The sequence below is a fragment of the Physeter macrocephalus genome, chromosome 14, assembly GCF_002837175.3.
Source record: "Physeter macrocephalus isolate SW-GA chromosome 14, ASM283717v5, whole genome shotgun sequence".
Lineage (NCBI taxonomy): Eukaryota > Metazoa > Chordata > Mammalia > Artiodactyla > Physeteridae > Physeter > Physeter macrocephalus.
Genome location: NC_041227.1, coordinates 99,065,409 through 99,078,473, shown reverse-complemented (window position 1 = coordinate 99,078,473; position 13,065 = coordinate 99,065,409). Strand labels below are relative to the sequence as shown.

At 40.1% G+C, this 13,065-nt stretch overlaps 1 protein-coding gene across 1 annotated transcript in view; it reads right to left on the bottom strand.

Moving 5' to 3' along the window:
• AP2B1 (adaptor related protein complex 2 subunit beta 1) overlaps nucleotides 1-13,065 on the bottom strand; it is a 130,699-nt gene that overhangs the window by 39,289 nt on the left and 78,345 nt on the right. Inside the window, exons 15-19 of the mRNA XM_007105563.4 lie at nucleotides 8,788-8,829; nucleotides 7,898-7,932; nucleotides 7,581-7,692; nucleotides 4,070-4,215; nucleotides 1,922-2,051 (exon numbers count right to left, since the gene is read on the bottom strand). Coding sequence (XP_007105625.1) covers nucleotides 1,922-2,051; nucleotides 4,070-4,215; nucleotides 7,581-7,692; nucleotides 7,898-7,932; nucleotides 8,788-8,829 — 465 coding nt within the window. The remainder of the gene's footprint in view (nucleotides 1-1,921; nucleotides 2,052-4,069; nucleotides 4,216-7,580; nucleotides 7,693-7,897; nucleotides 7,933-8,787; nucleotides 8,830-13,065) is intronic.

Below are 13,065 nucleotides of genomic sequence, written 5' to 3'. Positions count from 1 at the left end.
CGGCATGTGGGATCTTCCCGGACCGGGGCACGAACCCGTGTCCCCTGCATCGGCAGGTGGACTCTCAACCACTGCGCCACCAGGGAAGCCCTCAATTTCTTTTATGAGGGTTCCTATTTGGGATGTTCATTTCACTGAATGTGAAATGGAAATGCAAATAGGGAAGTAAACTGACATTTGTTTATTTACTGTCTCCTTTTGGTTTTAAGAGTAGGAAATTTGCCCTCATTTCTGTGACCCAAATTCCCTTTCCTAATTCTAAAGCAAAGCATTCTCACCCATGCTGACTGTCCTCAAATATTTGGCTTGAGGCTCTGTGGGCCAACAGGAGGTTAGATTTCAATGAAAAGAGAGGAGATGTAAATTTGGGTTAGTTAGTTTCTTTTAGGATTCTGTGCTGGAAAAGCCCCTTAACACATTAGTCTCATTATAGCAACACAGCCAATTCCTTCTGCACAGAAATCCTTGTTTTGTTCTTCTAGACTGAGCCAAGTTATATTGTGACTCACTCATCGTCACTCTAAATCATTACACCCTTTGCTGAGAAAGAAGCAGTCAACTGATGAGGCAGCAAGGTAGTTAGTCAACTGGCAAGCAGGCTTGGTGCACTGGTATTTAAACTATTGGAGAATGTTACTTTTAACTCTAAGTAATTTTATTGTTGATGTCTCACCATAAATACTAGTATCCCACACTGGTATTTCCAGGAGATTGAGCAATGGGATCCCACCTGTCTTGATTGGAAAGTGGAAGTTTGAAATTTTTTGCTCATCATTTAAAACATATTTTATAGTCTCATTCATACTATTCTATCAAGTTCTCGATAGAAGGGGATAGCAATCCTCTGTTGCATCTTCTGTCAGTCACAGTGCATCCTTCCCTCCTGTTTTTTTTTTGGTTAAATTGTGAGCTGACTTTCAGTAGAGATTTTCTTCTCAGATGGGAGTCCTGATGGCCTTAAAGTTCAAAACCATTGCATAAAGGCCGTTTTGCATTTGCTTCTGCCAGGTATCCTGGGTTTCACCAGTTCTGGTCCAATTTTACATTAATTTGCTGGTTTGGAGAATTCTTCACATACACAGTATAAATTCGGGCCCTGGATTTCTCACAAGAGGTTGCCCAGAACCCAGGTCAAAGAGAAGTTTCTCATCACTTGCCCCTGTGGAAATGTTTTTCTAGTTCCCCTTTCATTGAGGGACTTGCCCTTCCAGGGTCTCAGCTTTGTGCAGGGATCAGTTACAGTTCCCCATCTCAGGTCAGCCCAAGGCGGTCTCTTCTGTCCTTGTAAGCATTAAAACCCTCAACTTCTTGGGCTTATATCTGTATTTTATCCCTTGAGCGTTGCTACAGCTTCAGCTTACATGCTTACTACTCTGCCTTCATGTTGCTTGAAGCCCAGAAGGCTTATATTTCAAAGAGAAATTCAAAGTGATGAAAACGAAACGATACTCTAAGCTAGGACCTTAAGCATTCTAAAAATTCAATATTTTCAAGATGGAGAGGCTCTTATAAACTTGATAAAGTTCTGAGCTACTCTAAGATGCTGCTACACTTACCACACACTTATCATATTTAAATCCAGATAACCCAACTATTTATGGCTGAGTGTTCAAAGATGACCTCCACACAGCTCTACTGAAATATTCTTGTGACATTCAAATTCCCTATGAAAGTCTTAAGAAAAAAAAAAAGTTTGTACATAACACCTTGAAACGTTTGTTTGTTGAGTAAAAGAAAATAACTTTCTGTGTCAGTGTGTGACTTTTGTGTGTATTTTTAATGAAAAATAAAAGTCTTCTCCACAGATTTATTTCAAACCCTATTCCATGACCAAATCTAATATAAGAAAGAGAGGGGTTGCTTTACAGATAAAATTGGCAAGACATAAACCTGTACCCCCTGAGTGAAGTAAAAGTCTAACCTGCAGGTTGTTCAGAGGCTCCATCTTCATGACTGGTCCCAAGGTGTTGAGAGGCAGGGAGACATCAATGCTCTGGTTTGGCATCAGTGGTGTATGGATGGCCAGAGGAGTGCTGGGGATGACACCAAAGCTAGGAGAGAGGATGAAGAAATCCCAGAGGTTAATCAGGAGGCAGCATTTAGTCACGTCTTTAGGTTTCAATGGCTTTTTACTCCATTTGAAGGAAACATAAGGAATAGCAGGCACTAAAGTGCCCAATTCTAATTTGCTGTAACACTAGTTACAACATAACCTCTTTTTTCCATTAAAAAGATTTGAGGAAGGAGAAAACATTCATAAGCACAGAACTGGTTTGCTAATGCTCTGATTCTGAAAGTTTCTTGTTTATCATGCCACTAGAGGGACAGGTTTGATAAACATCTTTTTCTTATACATCTTTCTTTAGATAATCTTTAGGAGAAAGAACACTTAAGAATTACCCACCCTGTAAAGTATAATGATATTATTTCACTTGCTTGATAACCTGCCTGATCAGACCAGAGGATGATTTACTGGTAACTCTCATTTTCTTTCTTTATTTACTTACACATGATACAATCATTGGGAAAGAGCCAGTCTAAGTAAAGCAGAGTTGATTGGCTTAAACATTCCAAACAACACCCCAAAGGATAAGTTGTAGACTCAAATCTGGCCACTTTCTTTGCCTAAGGCAGGCAGTGAGTACCCACCAGTTTGACTTCTCAGAGAAGCCTGCCTAATAATAATACAAGAATAGTAAAGAGATGGGAAAAGCTTGAGTCTGAAGTTACAAAATAAACCAAAAATGTATGAGGGAAGACAGACATGTCTTACGTCTCAGAAACATAAGAATACAAGTTTAAAAAGATGGAGCAGAAAGGGAAAAGTAGGTCCATAGGTATAACAAATAAACAAGTTAATGAAATAAATTTATAATGAATTTATGTTCTAATGAGCCTCAGGAAGGAAGATGGGATTTTAATATTTATAAAATAATTATTGAGTTTATATAGGTAGTATCAATTTCAAGAGTCACAGATTAGCAGAAGAAACATTTTCCTTTTTGTAGATAAACTACACTTTACAGTCCCAAATGTAATAAAGAAATGATTTTGAGTAGACACATCACTCATTTTGGTATCCATATTTATGGGTCAAAAAACCCTTTTGCCCTTTTGATCTTGCTCTCGTGATTTATCTATGTGGAAAACCACAAGGAATCTAAAAAAAGGCTACTAGAACTAGTAAGTTTAATGAAGATACAAGTTCAATGTACAAAAATCAGTTGTATTTCTATATACTAGCAACAACCAAAAACTAAAATATGCCACTTACTATAACATCAAAACTATAAAGCACTTAAATGTGACAAAAGATGTGCAAGATCTGTACACGAAAAATTATAAAACACTGCAGAGAGAAGTTAAAGATGACCTAGATAAATGGGGAGATATGCTATGCTAATGGATTAGAAGACTCAATATTGTTTGATGCCAATTCTTCCTCACACTGATCTGCACATTCACTGCCCTCTCAAGCAAAATTCCAGCAGGCAAAAGATCTAAAATTGCCAAAACAATTTTTGAAAAAGAACATACATAGTAGGAGGGTTTATACCGTCTGACTTCAAGACTTACTACGGAAAAAAAGTTTATTTTGACTCTTACTTTACACATATTATCTCACCAAAATTACCTCAAAATGAATTCTAAAAGGTAAAGGTAGGAGCTATATCTATTAACACTTCTATTAAAAAACATTAAAAAAAATTGTAACTGTGGGTCAGGCAAAGATTTGTTAAACAGAACACAAAAAGCAAAAGACATAAAAAGGAAAAAATTGTAAAGTAAACTTTATTTAAATAAAAAACCTGGGCTTCCCTGGTGGCGCAGTGGTTAAGAATCTGCCTCCCATGCAGGGAACACGGGTTCGAGCCCTGGTCTGATGAGATCACACATGCTGCGGAGCAACTAAGCCCGTGCGCCACAACTACTGAGCCCACATGCCACAACTACATCAAGCATCTGCCAACACGAGAGCTTTTACCCACTGCTAAATGGAACACTCTCTTGTTGGACACAAAGTACACTGCTGTCTCAGGATTGAGCTGGGGAACTCAAGATTTCTTACCTATTCTTGTTAAACTGAATTGCAAAGTCTGTCATGTGCTGCAGAGCTTTGTTGGTGAAGTTCATTTCCATATAGATGTGCCCTTGGCGGTGAGTAAATGTTCCTGAAATCTCCAGGCCCTTAGCCTTTACTGCAGGCAGCCAGACCTGAAACACAGTATAAAGCCCAATGAAACCAGACAGGACGCTTCTGAATAAAGATGAAATTAAGATTTCACTTCCTTAGGCAACTAAGGTGATTTTCATACCATAAACACCAAGCCAAATGCAAAAGGCTCTGGATAAAGTCATATTTGCTGAATTTTGAGATCATTCTCAACTATTTAAGAACCAAAAAAACCCCACCAAAAATCAAAAAACAAACCAAAAAAACCCCAACCAAACAAAACAAAAACCCAACCCAAAACCAAAGCCAAAAACAAACAAAAAAAGAAAAACAAACCCCAAAATAGTTTATGGGTAACAATGGCGAAAGGAGAAATTCCAATGAGCATAACGTGGGTTCTTTGGTTAGTAGCTTTGGTAAAAGGCTTAAAAGGGGAAAAAACTGATCTAATGAAAATCGCATGTTTACAACATTTGAAGACTTTTAAAAATCATTACCAAATTCCTTATCAGTAATCTGTTAAGGGCAAGGACCATGTCTTATTTTTGTTGTTGTTGTTGTTGTTTTTGCAGTACGCGGGCCTCTCACTGCTGTGGCCTCTCCCGTTGCGGAGCACAGGCTCCGGACGCACAGGCTCAGCGGCCATGGCTCACAGGTCCAGCCGCTCTGTGGCGTGTGGGATCTTCCCGGACCGGGGCACGAACCCGTGTCCCCTGCATCAGCAGGCAGACTCTCAACCACTGTCCCACCAGGGAAGCCCCCTTATGTATATTTTTAACTCTCGTTATAGTCTCTGGGAAATAGTAAGTATTCAGATGTCGTTTAAGTAATCTGAATGCCTATTCTCTCTATATAATTAATTCATGACCCACCTCTGGCCCCAGAATCCGTGATACTCCTGGACTGTACCAGTTTATATATATATATATATATATATATATATATATATATATAAAACAACAGGAATTCATGAACTGTCCTGACTAAAGACAGAATACCCATTAGTCAGTGGGTGGCTAGTAAACATGAGAATATACTCAACTACATTACAGGAAAAAAAGGAAAAAGAACAGAAGAAAATGACACTATTTAATAGTACAAGATACTATTTTTCATCTATCAGAGGGTCAAAAATTCAAAAAGTCAGTAATACTCAATGAAGGAGAATATAAGGAATCTGGCACTATTACATTCTGCTTTGAAGAATATAATTTGATGTCACCTTTTTGGAGGGTAAGTTGGTAATGTCTTTAAAAAATAATTTATTGTTTTATTTTTTGTCTGTGTTGGGTCTTAGTTGCAGCACACAGGATCTTCGTTGCGGCACGCAGGATCTTTTTGTTGCTGCGCAGGCTCTTTGCTGTGGCACGTGGGCTTCTGTCTAGTTGTGGTGTGTGGATTTCTCTCTCTCGTTGTGGCGCACAGGCTCCAGAGCGCATGGGCTCTGTAGTTTGTGGCACATGGGCTCTCTAGTTGAGGCGCATGGGCTCAGTAGTTGTTGCATGCAGGCTCAGTAGTTGTGGTGCGTGGGATCAGTTGCCCGGTGGCATATGGGATCTTAGTTCCCCAACCAAGGATCGAACCTGCGACCTCTGCATTGGAAGGCAGATTCTTTACCACTGGACCATCGGGGAAGTCCCTGTAATGTCTATTTGTAAATGCTTAAATGATCAAGCACATTCCAAGTTTATCCTATAGATACGCTTACAAAAATATCCCATGATACACATAAACAAGAATGTTCATGGTAACATCATAATAACAAAAACGGGGGTGGGGATAGGACTAGATGAATAACCTAAATGTCCATCACCAGGAGAAAGATTAAATATGTTGTGGTACACATCAATAAAGTGGATACAGCCATTCAAAAGACTGGGGTAGAGAAAAAACAAGGTACAAAACAATATACCCCACTGACAGTATTTAAAGGATACAAACATACAGCTATATGCATGATCTTTTTTTCTTCTGAGAGGACACAGAAAAAGTTAATAGTGGCTACTTATGGGGAAGTGGGGACAGAGGGAAACTTAATTTTCCACCTGATCTTTCTACATTATTTAAATTTGTCATTTCTAGGTATTACTGTAATGCTAGTAACAAGTACGTTAGATAACCTCTTAATCAATTAAAAGTCTGTGGGGATAATATCCAACGCAGTAACCTTACAACAAAGCCACTAAGTTGTGCCAAAACACTATAGCTCAGTTTTGAATCATATTTCTGGTTACTCTATGTAATGGGTGTGTACACAAAGACAAGACTCCTGGGATGGACAACTGGTTTACTATCTGCAGCAGGGATCCCCCACACTGAGCTGGATGAGCAGGCAGAGAATTCAGAAAGCAACCAGGCATGCTGCCCCTCAGAAAGGCAAAATTAAAGGAAACCTAGCTTAGCCTGGAAGGCACTATTCCCAAGGGCCAAAATATGCTTCAATTACAGGGAGTTTCCCCTTCCCCTTTTGAGTTTCAATCTGAGCATGACATCAAGTGAGGCTGAGACTAGAGGGACATCAATGACACTAGCCTAAATCAAAACTCTATAAGAAAAAACAAAATGTCATGAAGAACCTAGGGGTAAGACAGGAATAAAGACACAGACCTACTAGAGAATGGACTTGAGGATATGGGGAGGGGGAAGGGTAAGCTGTGACAGAGTGAGAGAGTGGCATGGACATATATACACTACCAAACGCAAAATAGATAGCTAGTGGGAAGCAGCTGCATAGCACAGGGAGATCAGCTCTGTGCTTTGTGACCACCTAGAGGGGTGGAATAGGGAGGGTGGGAGGGAGGGAGACCCAAGAGGGAAGAGATATGGGGACATATGTATATGTATAACTGATGCACTCTGTTGTAAAGCAGAAACTAACACACCATTGGAAAGCAATTATACTCCAATAAAGATGTTAAAAAAATAAAATAAAATGGATAAGCTCAAAAAAAATAAAACAACTCTAAAAAGGTGTAGTAAAATGCATGAAAACCAAATCTGAGCAATGGCACTCTAGAATCCATATGCAGTACACATGGAAAAAGGAGAGTGGAAAGAACGCAAAGTAAAATGTTACTTCTCTATTATGTCTTTTTCCTTCTGCTGCTGCTCTGTGTATCAGATCTACACTAGACTGACTTCAGTGTTGACAAGCTACGCAATATTTCTAAACTAGAGAACAAAACCTAAATGCTTAGTATTTCCAATTTTAAGTCTAATTATACAAATGGTTAATAAGGATGCTATGGTGCTTCTTATTGCTAGGTTTGAGGCCGCCTTTCATCTTCCTCGTAAATCCTCTAGAAAAAGAGCCCCAACCTTGGATTTATTATCAGTGAGAGTAACACAAATGTCAGATGCTAAATAATTCAGGTCCTGTCCCCTAAGAAAGTGTTGTTTTACTTACAGCCTTAGGAGCCACATATCCACCAGGTGCCATGCCTATCCCCGTGGAGAGTTCAAATAGGTCATTCAGACCACTGCTGACCACAGCAGGAGTAGGTGAAGGAGCAAAGGTTCATGAAGTTCATTTCCATACAGATGTGCCCTTGGTGGTAAGTAAATGTTCCAGAAATCTCCAAGCCTTTAGCCTTTACTGCAGGCAGCCAGACAGCCTTAGGAGCCCCATATCCACCAGGTGCCATGACTGTTGCCATAGAGAGTTAAAGTTGGTTATTCAGACCACTGCTGACCACAGCAGGAGTAGGTGAAGGAGCAAAGGTTGCAGGCACTGATGATGGGATGAAGGATTGTCCCACCTGCAGGGAATAAAAGGGAAGGAGAGCAGGGAGATCAGGAAGACCTGATTAATAGTCCTTAAAATGTTGCTATATATTTTAATAGTATTGTTAAATCAATAAGAACACACCATAATTACAATATTCTTAGGCGTTTAATTCGTATATTCTTTGTCCTTCAAATCATCATGGTTATTTTTTCATCATTGAAAAGATACACACACTCTTTAGAAGTTCTATCAAGAGAGTAATCAGTAGGATCAGGAACACAGTGATCCACAGTTTTTTCTGTTTGTTTCCAATTTTAGCTTCCATGATTCTGTGCAAAAGGCCTACAGGTACCCTAATGAAGGGGGAATCTGTTTCTATAGAAAGAAGGAGAAGCATCCAACTTAGACAGCAGTTCCATTTCCACTTGGGCCCAGGCAAGTCTTATTTCCCCATTTCGGCATAAATATCTAGTAGGAAACTCTCCTGGGGGAGATGGATACTCACACCCCCCTAACTCACGTACGAGGAGAGTCTCACTCTGAGTCCAGCTGACGCTCAAGCTCTTTCTAGACGACAGAAGAGAAAAGAGTATTCTCTCGTCAAGATGGGAGGTTCCATTTCCTTTAGCCCTTTAATGTCAGGAAGACAAAGAACTCTGTAGACACCAGAGCGCCAATCCCTAAAGAGACCCCTACACCACAAGTGGTGTATGGCCCCAAAGATTCCAAGTAACCCTACGCTACTTTCTACTCTTCATACACTGCTACAGAGGTTCTGGTGTACAGGGCTAGATAGCAGCGGTGGCTGGTCTGAGAACGTGTGCATAGGAAAGGCATCAAACAGGGGGCAGTGCATCCCATGGTGAAAAAAACCGATGGCACTTACTGCCGGACTTCCTCCAATGCCCCCGCCAAGGTCACTGCCAAGCTGAAAGAGAGAAAGGAGAGAGAGGAGAGAAAGGTAGAGTTCATTTAGCTAAGTACTAGATGCCCATATAGAATCTGTAAATTGCTCTACCAAGTTGAGGGGAATACATGCTATTCAACTTGACTCCCAAAGCCTAAAGAAATTCTAGACTGTAAAGAAATATAACCTAGGGGAACTGAGTAGGGGAAGTGATGGTGTGTGGGGAGTTTTGAGAAAACGTGGAAAGAAGATGGAGCTGGGACATCTCAGGGATGTTTCAGATCCAATCTTTCCACTGGAGTACATAGGCACAAACCCAAACAGGATTTAAAGAGTTTACATATTCCAAGAAGCTGTATCTCTAAGTCATAATGTTGTGAATATGTTTTATTTTTTCTTTAAAAGGAAATTTAAGGGGGGAAAAAAGAAGAAAAACTAAAACGTGTTTTGAACTACAAAACTTGCCACCCCACTGAAAAAGTGGGAACCAAACCAGCAGTGAGCTGCAATTTCAAGCTTCAAAAATTATAGCTTGAACAAGAGTGATTTTTAGAGTTTAGAACTTTCCTAAGAAAGCAAACGGCTGGGTTAGGAAGATATCCTATCTGGGTAGGAAATGCAAAGGCATGCAATTCTTCAAATCTCTCCCACAGTCAATACAGCTAAGGAGAAATGCTGTGATTTATCTGGAGTAGATCATTTAAAAGGATGCTAACTATTGGAGAATTAGACTAATGCAATTAGCTAGGTGACAGGAAAATAATTTCACATGGTCTTACTTCTGCCTCTTTTTCCCGTCAGGGCTCTGATATAATTCACCCTGAATTCCAGGACAAAAGCATTAAAGAAGAACTGAAGCTGAAAATAGCTAGCATGAAAAAACATAAAACACACATACCCACAACTAATGGTGCTGTTCAGAAAGCACGTGCTACGATTCTATACTGCTACTTCCCTAGTTCTCACTGTGCATCTAACATCCCCCTCTGAATCACCAAATGCCTTGTCTGCTTTACAAAACACTGTTTCCTTTATTGTCTGGCATTTAGTGGTAGAAACTTGGGAGAGCTCTAGGCTGTGGTTGTGTTAAAAAAATAAAAAACCTGTATTTGTCTTCAGGACTTGAGAGCGGGGATTTATTACCTTCTCAATGGACAGATATATAAAACTGGATTGCCAAAATCTCAAAAATAATATATATACTGAAAAATAATGGGACTTATTTCCACCACGACAGAACAAATACCCCAGACAGGTGTTTCATAACTGGCATGAATAAGCATGTTCTGCACTAAGCTACAGAACACCCCAAACCTCAAAGAACCAACATCTGCAAAGTCTGGTTCCTGAAGACTATTTCCTGGTTGGACGTGGGGCGAGAAATCACAGGCGTACAGACAAAAAGGTCATCACAACCAAGAATTCGAATAACTAGAAAAGAATGACAGCAAACAGAAAAGATATTACACACCTACCTTCTCCCTGTTTCTACAATAACACACATCCATAGCATGACACCTGAAAAGCATGAGATTCCTTTTATTCAAACACACACTCACATTTGCTGGACATAAGGTACTATGGGGACTATAAAGATGCCGGGCGATGAGGGGAAAACAACAGATGAACAACATCCAGGCTTTGCAAACTGGCAAAAAAACAAAACATGAATGCAAAAACCATACAGAATATACTAAAGCAAAAAAAGAAAGTTCTGAATAGAAGAGCCTCCTTTTGGCTGAAGGATAATGAAAAGAAACTTCAAAGACATGGTAGTGTGAAATTATAGAATGCAAAAATGGGGGAGGTTATTTCTCAAATAGCCTGAACAAAGGGTGAAGAAGTAGGAATAAAAGCATGATCAAGAAGGATGAGTAGGGACTTCCCTGGTGGTCCAGTGGCTAAGACTCCATGCTCCCAATGCAGGGTATCCAGGTTCAATCCCTGGTCAGGGAACTAGATCCCGCATGCCGCAACTAAGAGCTTGCATGCCGCAACTAAAGACCTCGCACACCGCAACTAAAAGATTCCCTCATGCCGCAACAAAGATCCCACATGCCACAACGAAGATCCCGCGTGTGGCAACAAAGAGCCTGTGTAGCCAAATAAATAAATTTTTTTTTAAAAAAAGAAGAAGAAGAATGAGTAGTCTAATTAGACTGGAGCACAGGGTAGATACGTGTTAAAAAAAAGTCACAGAAAATAAGTTTGCAAAGGCAAACTGATTATGGTTAAGTCTTTAGTTTTCAATTCCTCCATCATAAAAACCTGGAGGTTTCTTAGAGTAAAATTCAATCTTTCTAAGATTACTAATAACTACTTCAATTGTGTTCTATTAACTATGGTTTTCAACCTTAGATACACAATGGAATAAACCACCTGCGTGTGTATAACTGTGGCGGGGAGGGGGATTTTTAGAAGTACTGATGCCCAAGTCTCAATCCCAGCCATAGTGATTTAATTGTTCTGAGTTGTAGCCTGGACATCAGAATTTTAAAAAGCTGCCCTAGTGATTCTAATCTACAGACAAGGTTGAAAACCATCGCCTTAGAGAATTAACTATGATCTGGAATCAGATAAGAATATATGTTCAGGAATTACTTTGCAGCTAACTCCTGAACTGAAAAGGAAGCTTGACCTTAAGCAGAAAGAAAACCCCTTTTATTTATTTATTTTTTATAAATTAATTAATTAATTTTTGGCTGCGTTGGGTCTTCGTTGTGGTGCGCGAGCTTCTCATTGTGGTGGCTTCTCTTGCTGTGGAGCACGGGCTCTAGGCACACGGGCTTCAGTGGTTGTGGCTCATGGGCTCTAGAGCACAGGCTCAGTAGTTGTGGCGCACGGGTTTAGTTGATTCGCAGCATGTGGGATCTTCCCGGGCCAGGGCTCGAACCTGTGTCCCCTGCACTGGCAAGCGGATTCTTAACCACTGTGCCACCAGGGAAGTCCAAGAAAAACCCTTTCTAAGGAAGGGAATGATGCAGAATGTCTCACTTGTCCTGATGCTGGTTTTGATTTAGTTTTATGACTTTCTGATGGGCTTACACATCCTCCCCCCAGCCACTCTCCTCCCTTCTGGCCTATCTCACAACCGAAGCTTGAAAGAGATGGAATTCTTTATGGACCTTGTTGGCACTCGATGGCAAGAAAAGAAAAAACACACTGGAAAAGAAATGGCAGTATTATCAAATATGCTACATTCAATAAAAGGCATTGAGAAAAGGCACTCACTAGTGGTGTTATTTCCAAAGTAAATAAAGCCCATTTATAGCCCTTATTTTCTCAGATTTCATTCTTATTATATTTGAGTATTATATGAATATTATCTTAGCTGGACAGGATCTAAATGTACTCCCCCCCCTCCCCACCAGGCTGCTTGTCAATTTTATTCAAAAACATGTAAGAGAAACTGAAAAGTAATTCTGATACTCCTTTGTTTATGTTCAGCTTATCAAATACAACTCAGCTGCAACCCAGAATCAAGAACTCTTTATCTTACAGAGACAGAATCCAAAGGGTGTTAGAGACATGTAGTCAGAAATACAAAGGTTCACATAACTGTGCTATGTCCAGAGAGCAAAAGGAAAGGACAATTTCAATATGTTTTCTAACTAGCAAAACTATAGCTTATTCAGACTTTATTCAGCATCTTTCCTTTTGACTGACAAGTTTCTAAGGGAGGTTATCATCTTCCTCTCTGAAAATATGACACAGGTGACAGCACAGTGTTGGGCAAGAGTAACAGAGAGATGTCAGCAAGGATGGGAGCCAATTCCCCAGTGAGGGCATCTCCTATCTACAGCGACAGGCAGGATGATGCAGATATTAATCGAGGGGAGGAGGGGGAAGGCTAGAAAGCTGAACAAAACATAGCAATGTTGTTGTCATGTTGGCCTGAACTAGCCACTAACCGTTTCAGTTCAGTTGCTGATACCATCTGGAGTCAGACAAGATTCATCTGTTTGGTAATACTTACTAATCAGGTAGGGTACAAAATCAGTCAAACTGGACTTGTAAAAATTCAGTGATATCTGTTACCCAGTAAGTTGGGAGAGGTGAGTGAAAAGTGCCAGAGGCATAAGGCATGGCTTTAATCTCAATCTTAGGTGTCTAAATACTGTGTACATTTTAAGTGTCTTTTGGAGCTGTCCATTTCCCATTATTCCCAGGACTGCCTTAATGAGGCTGCTATTTTCTCCATGAAGGAAATAATGTCAACTATAGACCAACTAAATCAGGATACAGGAAGATGAAGGA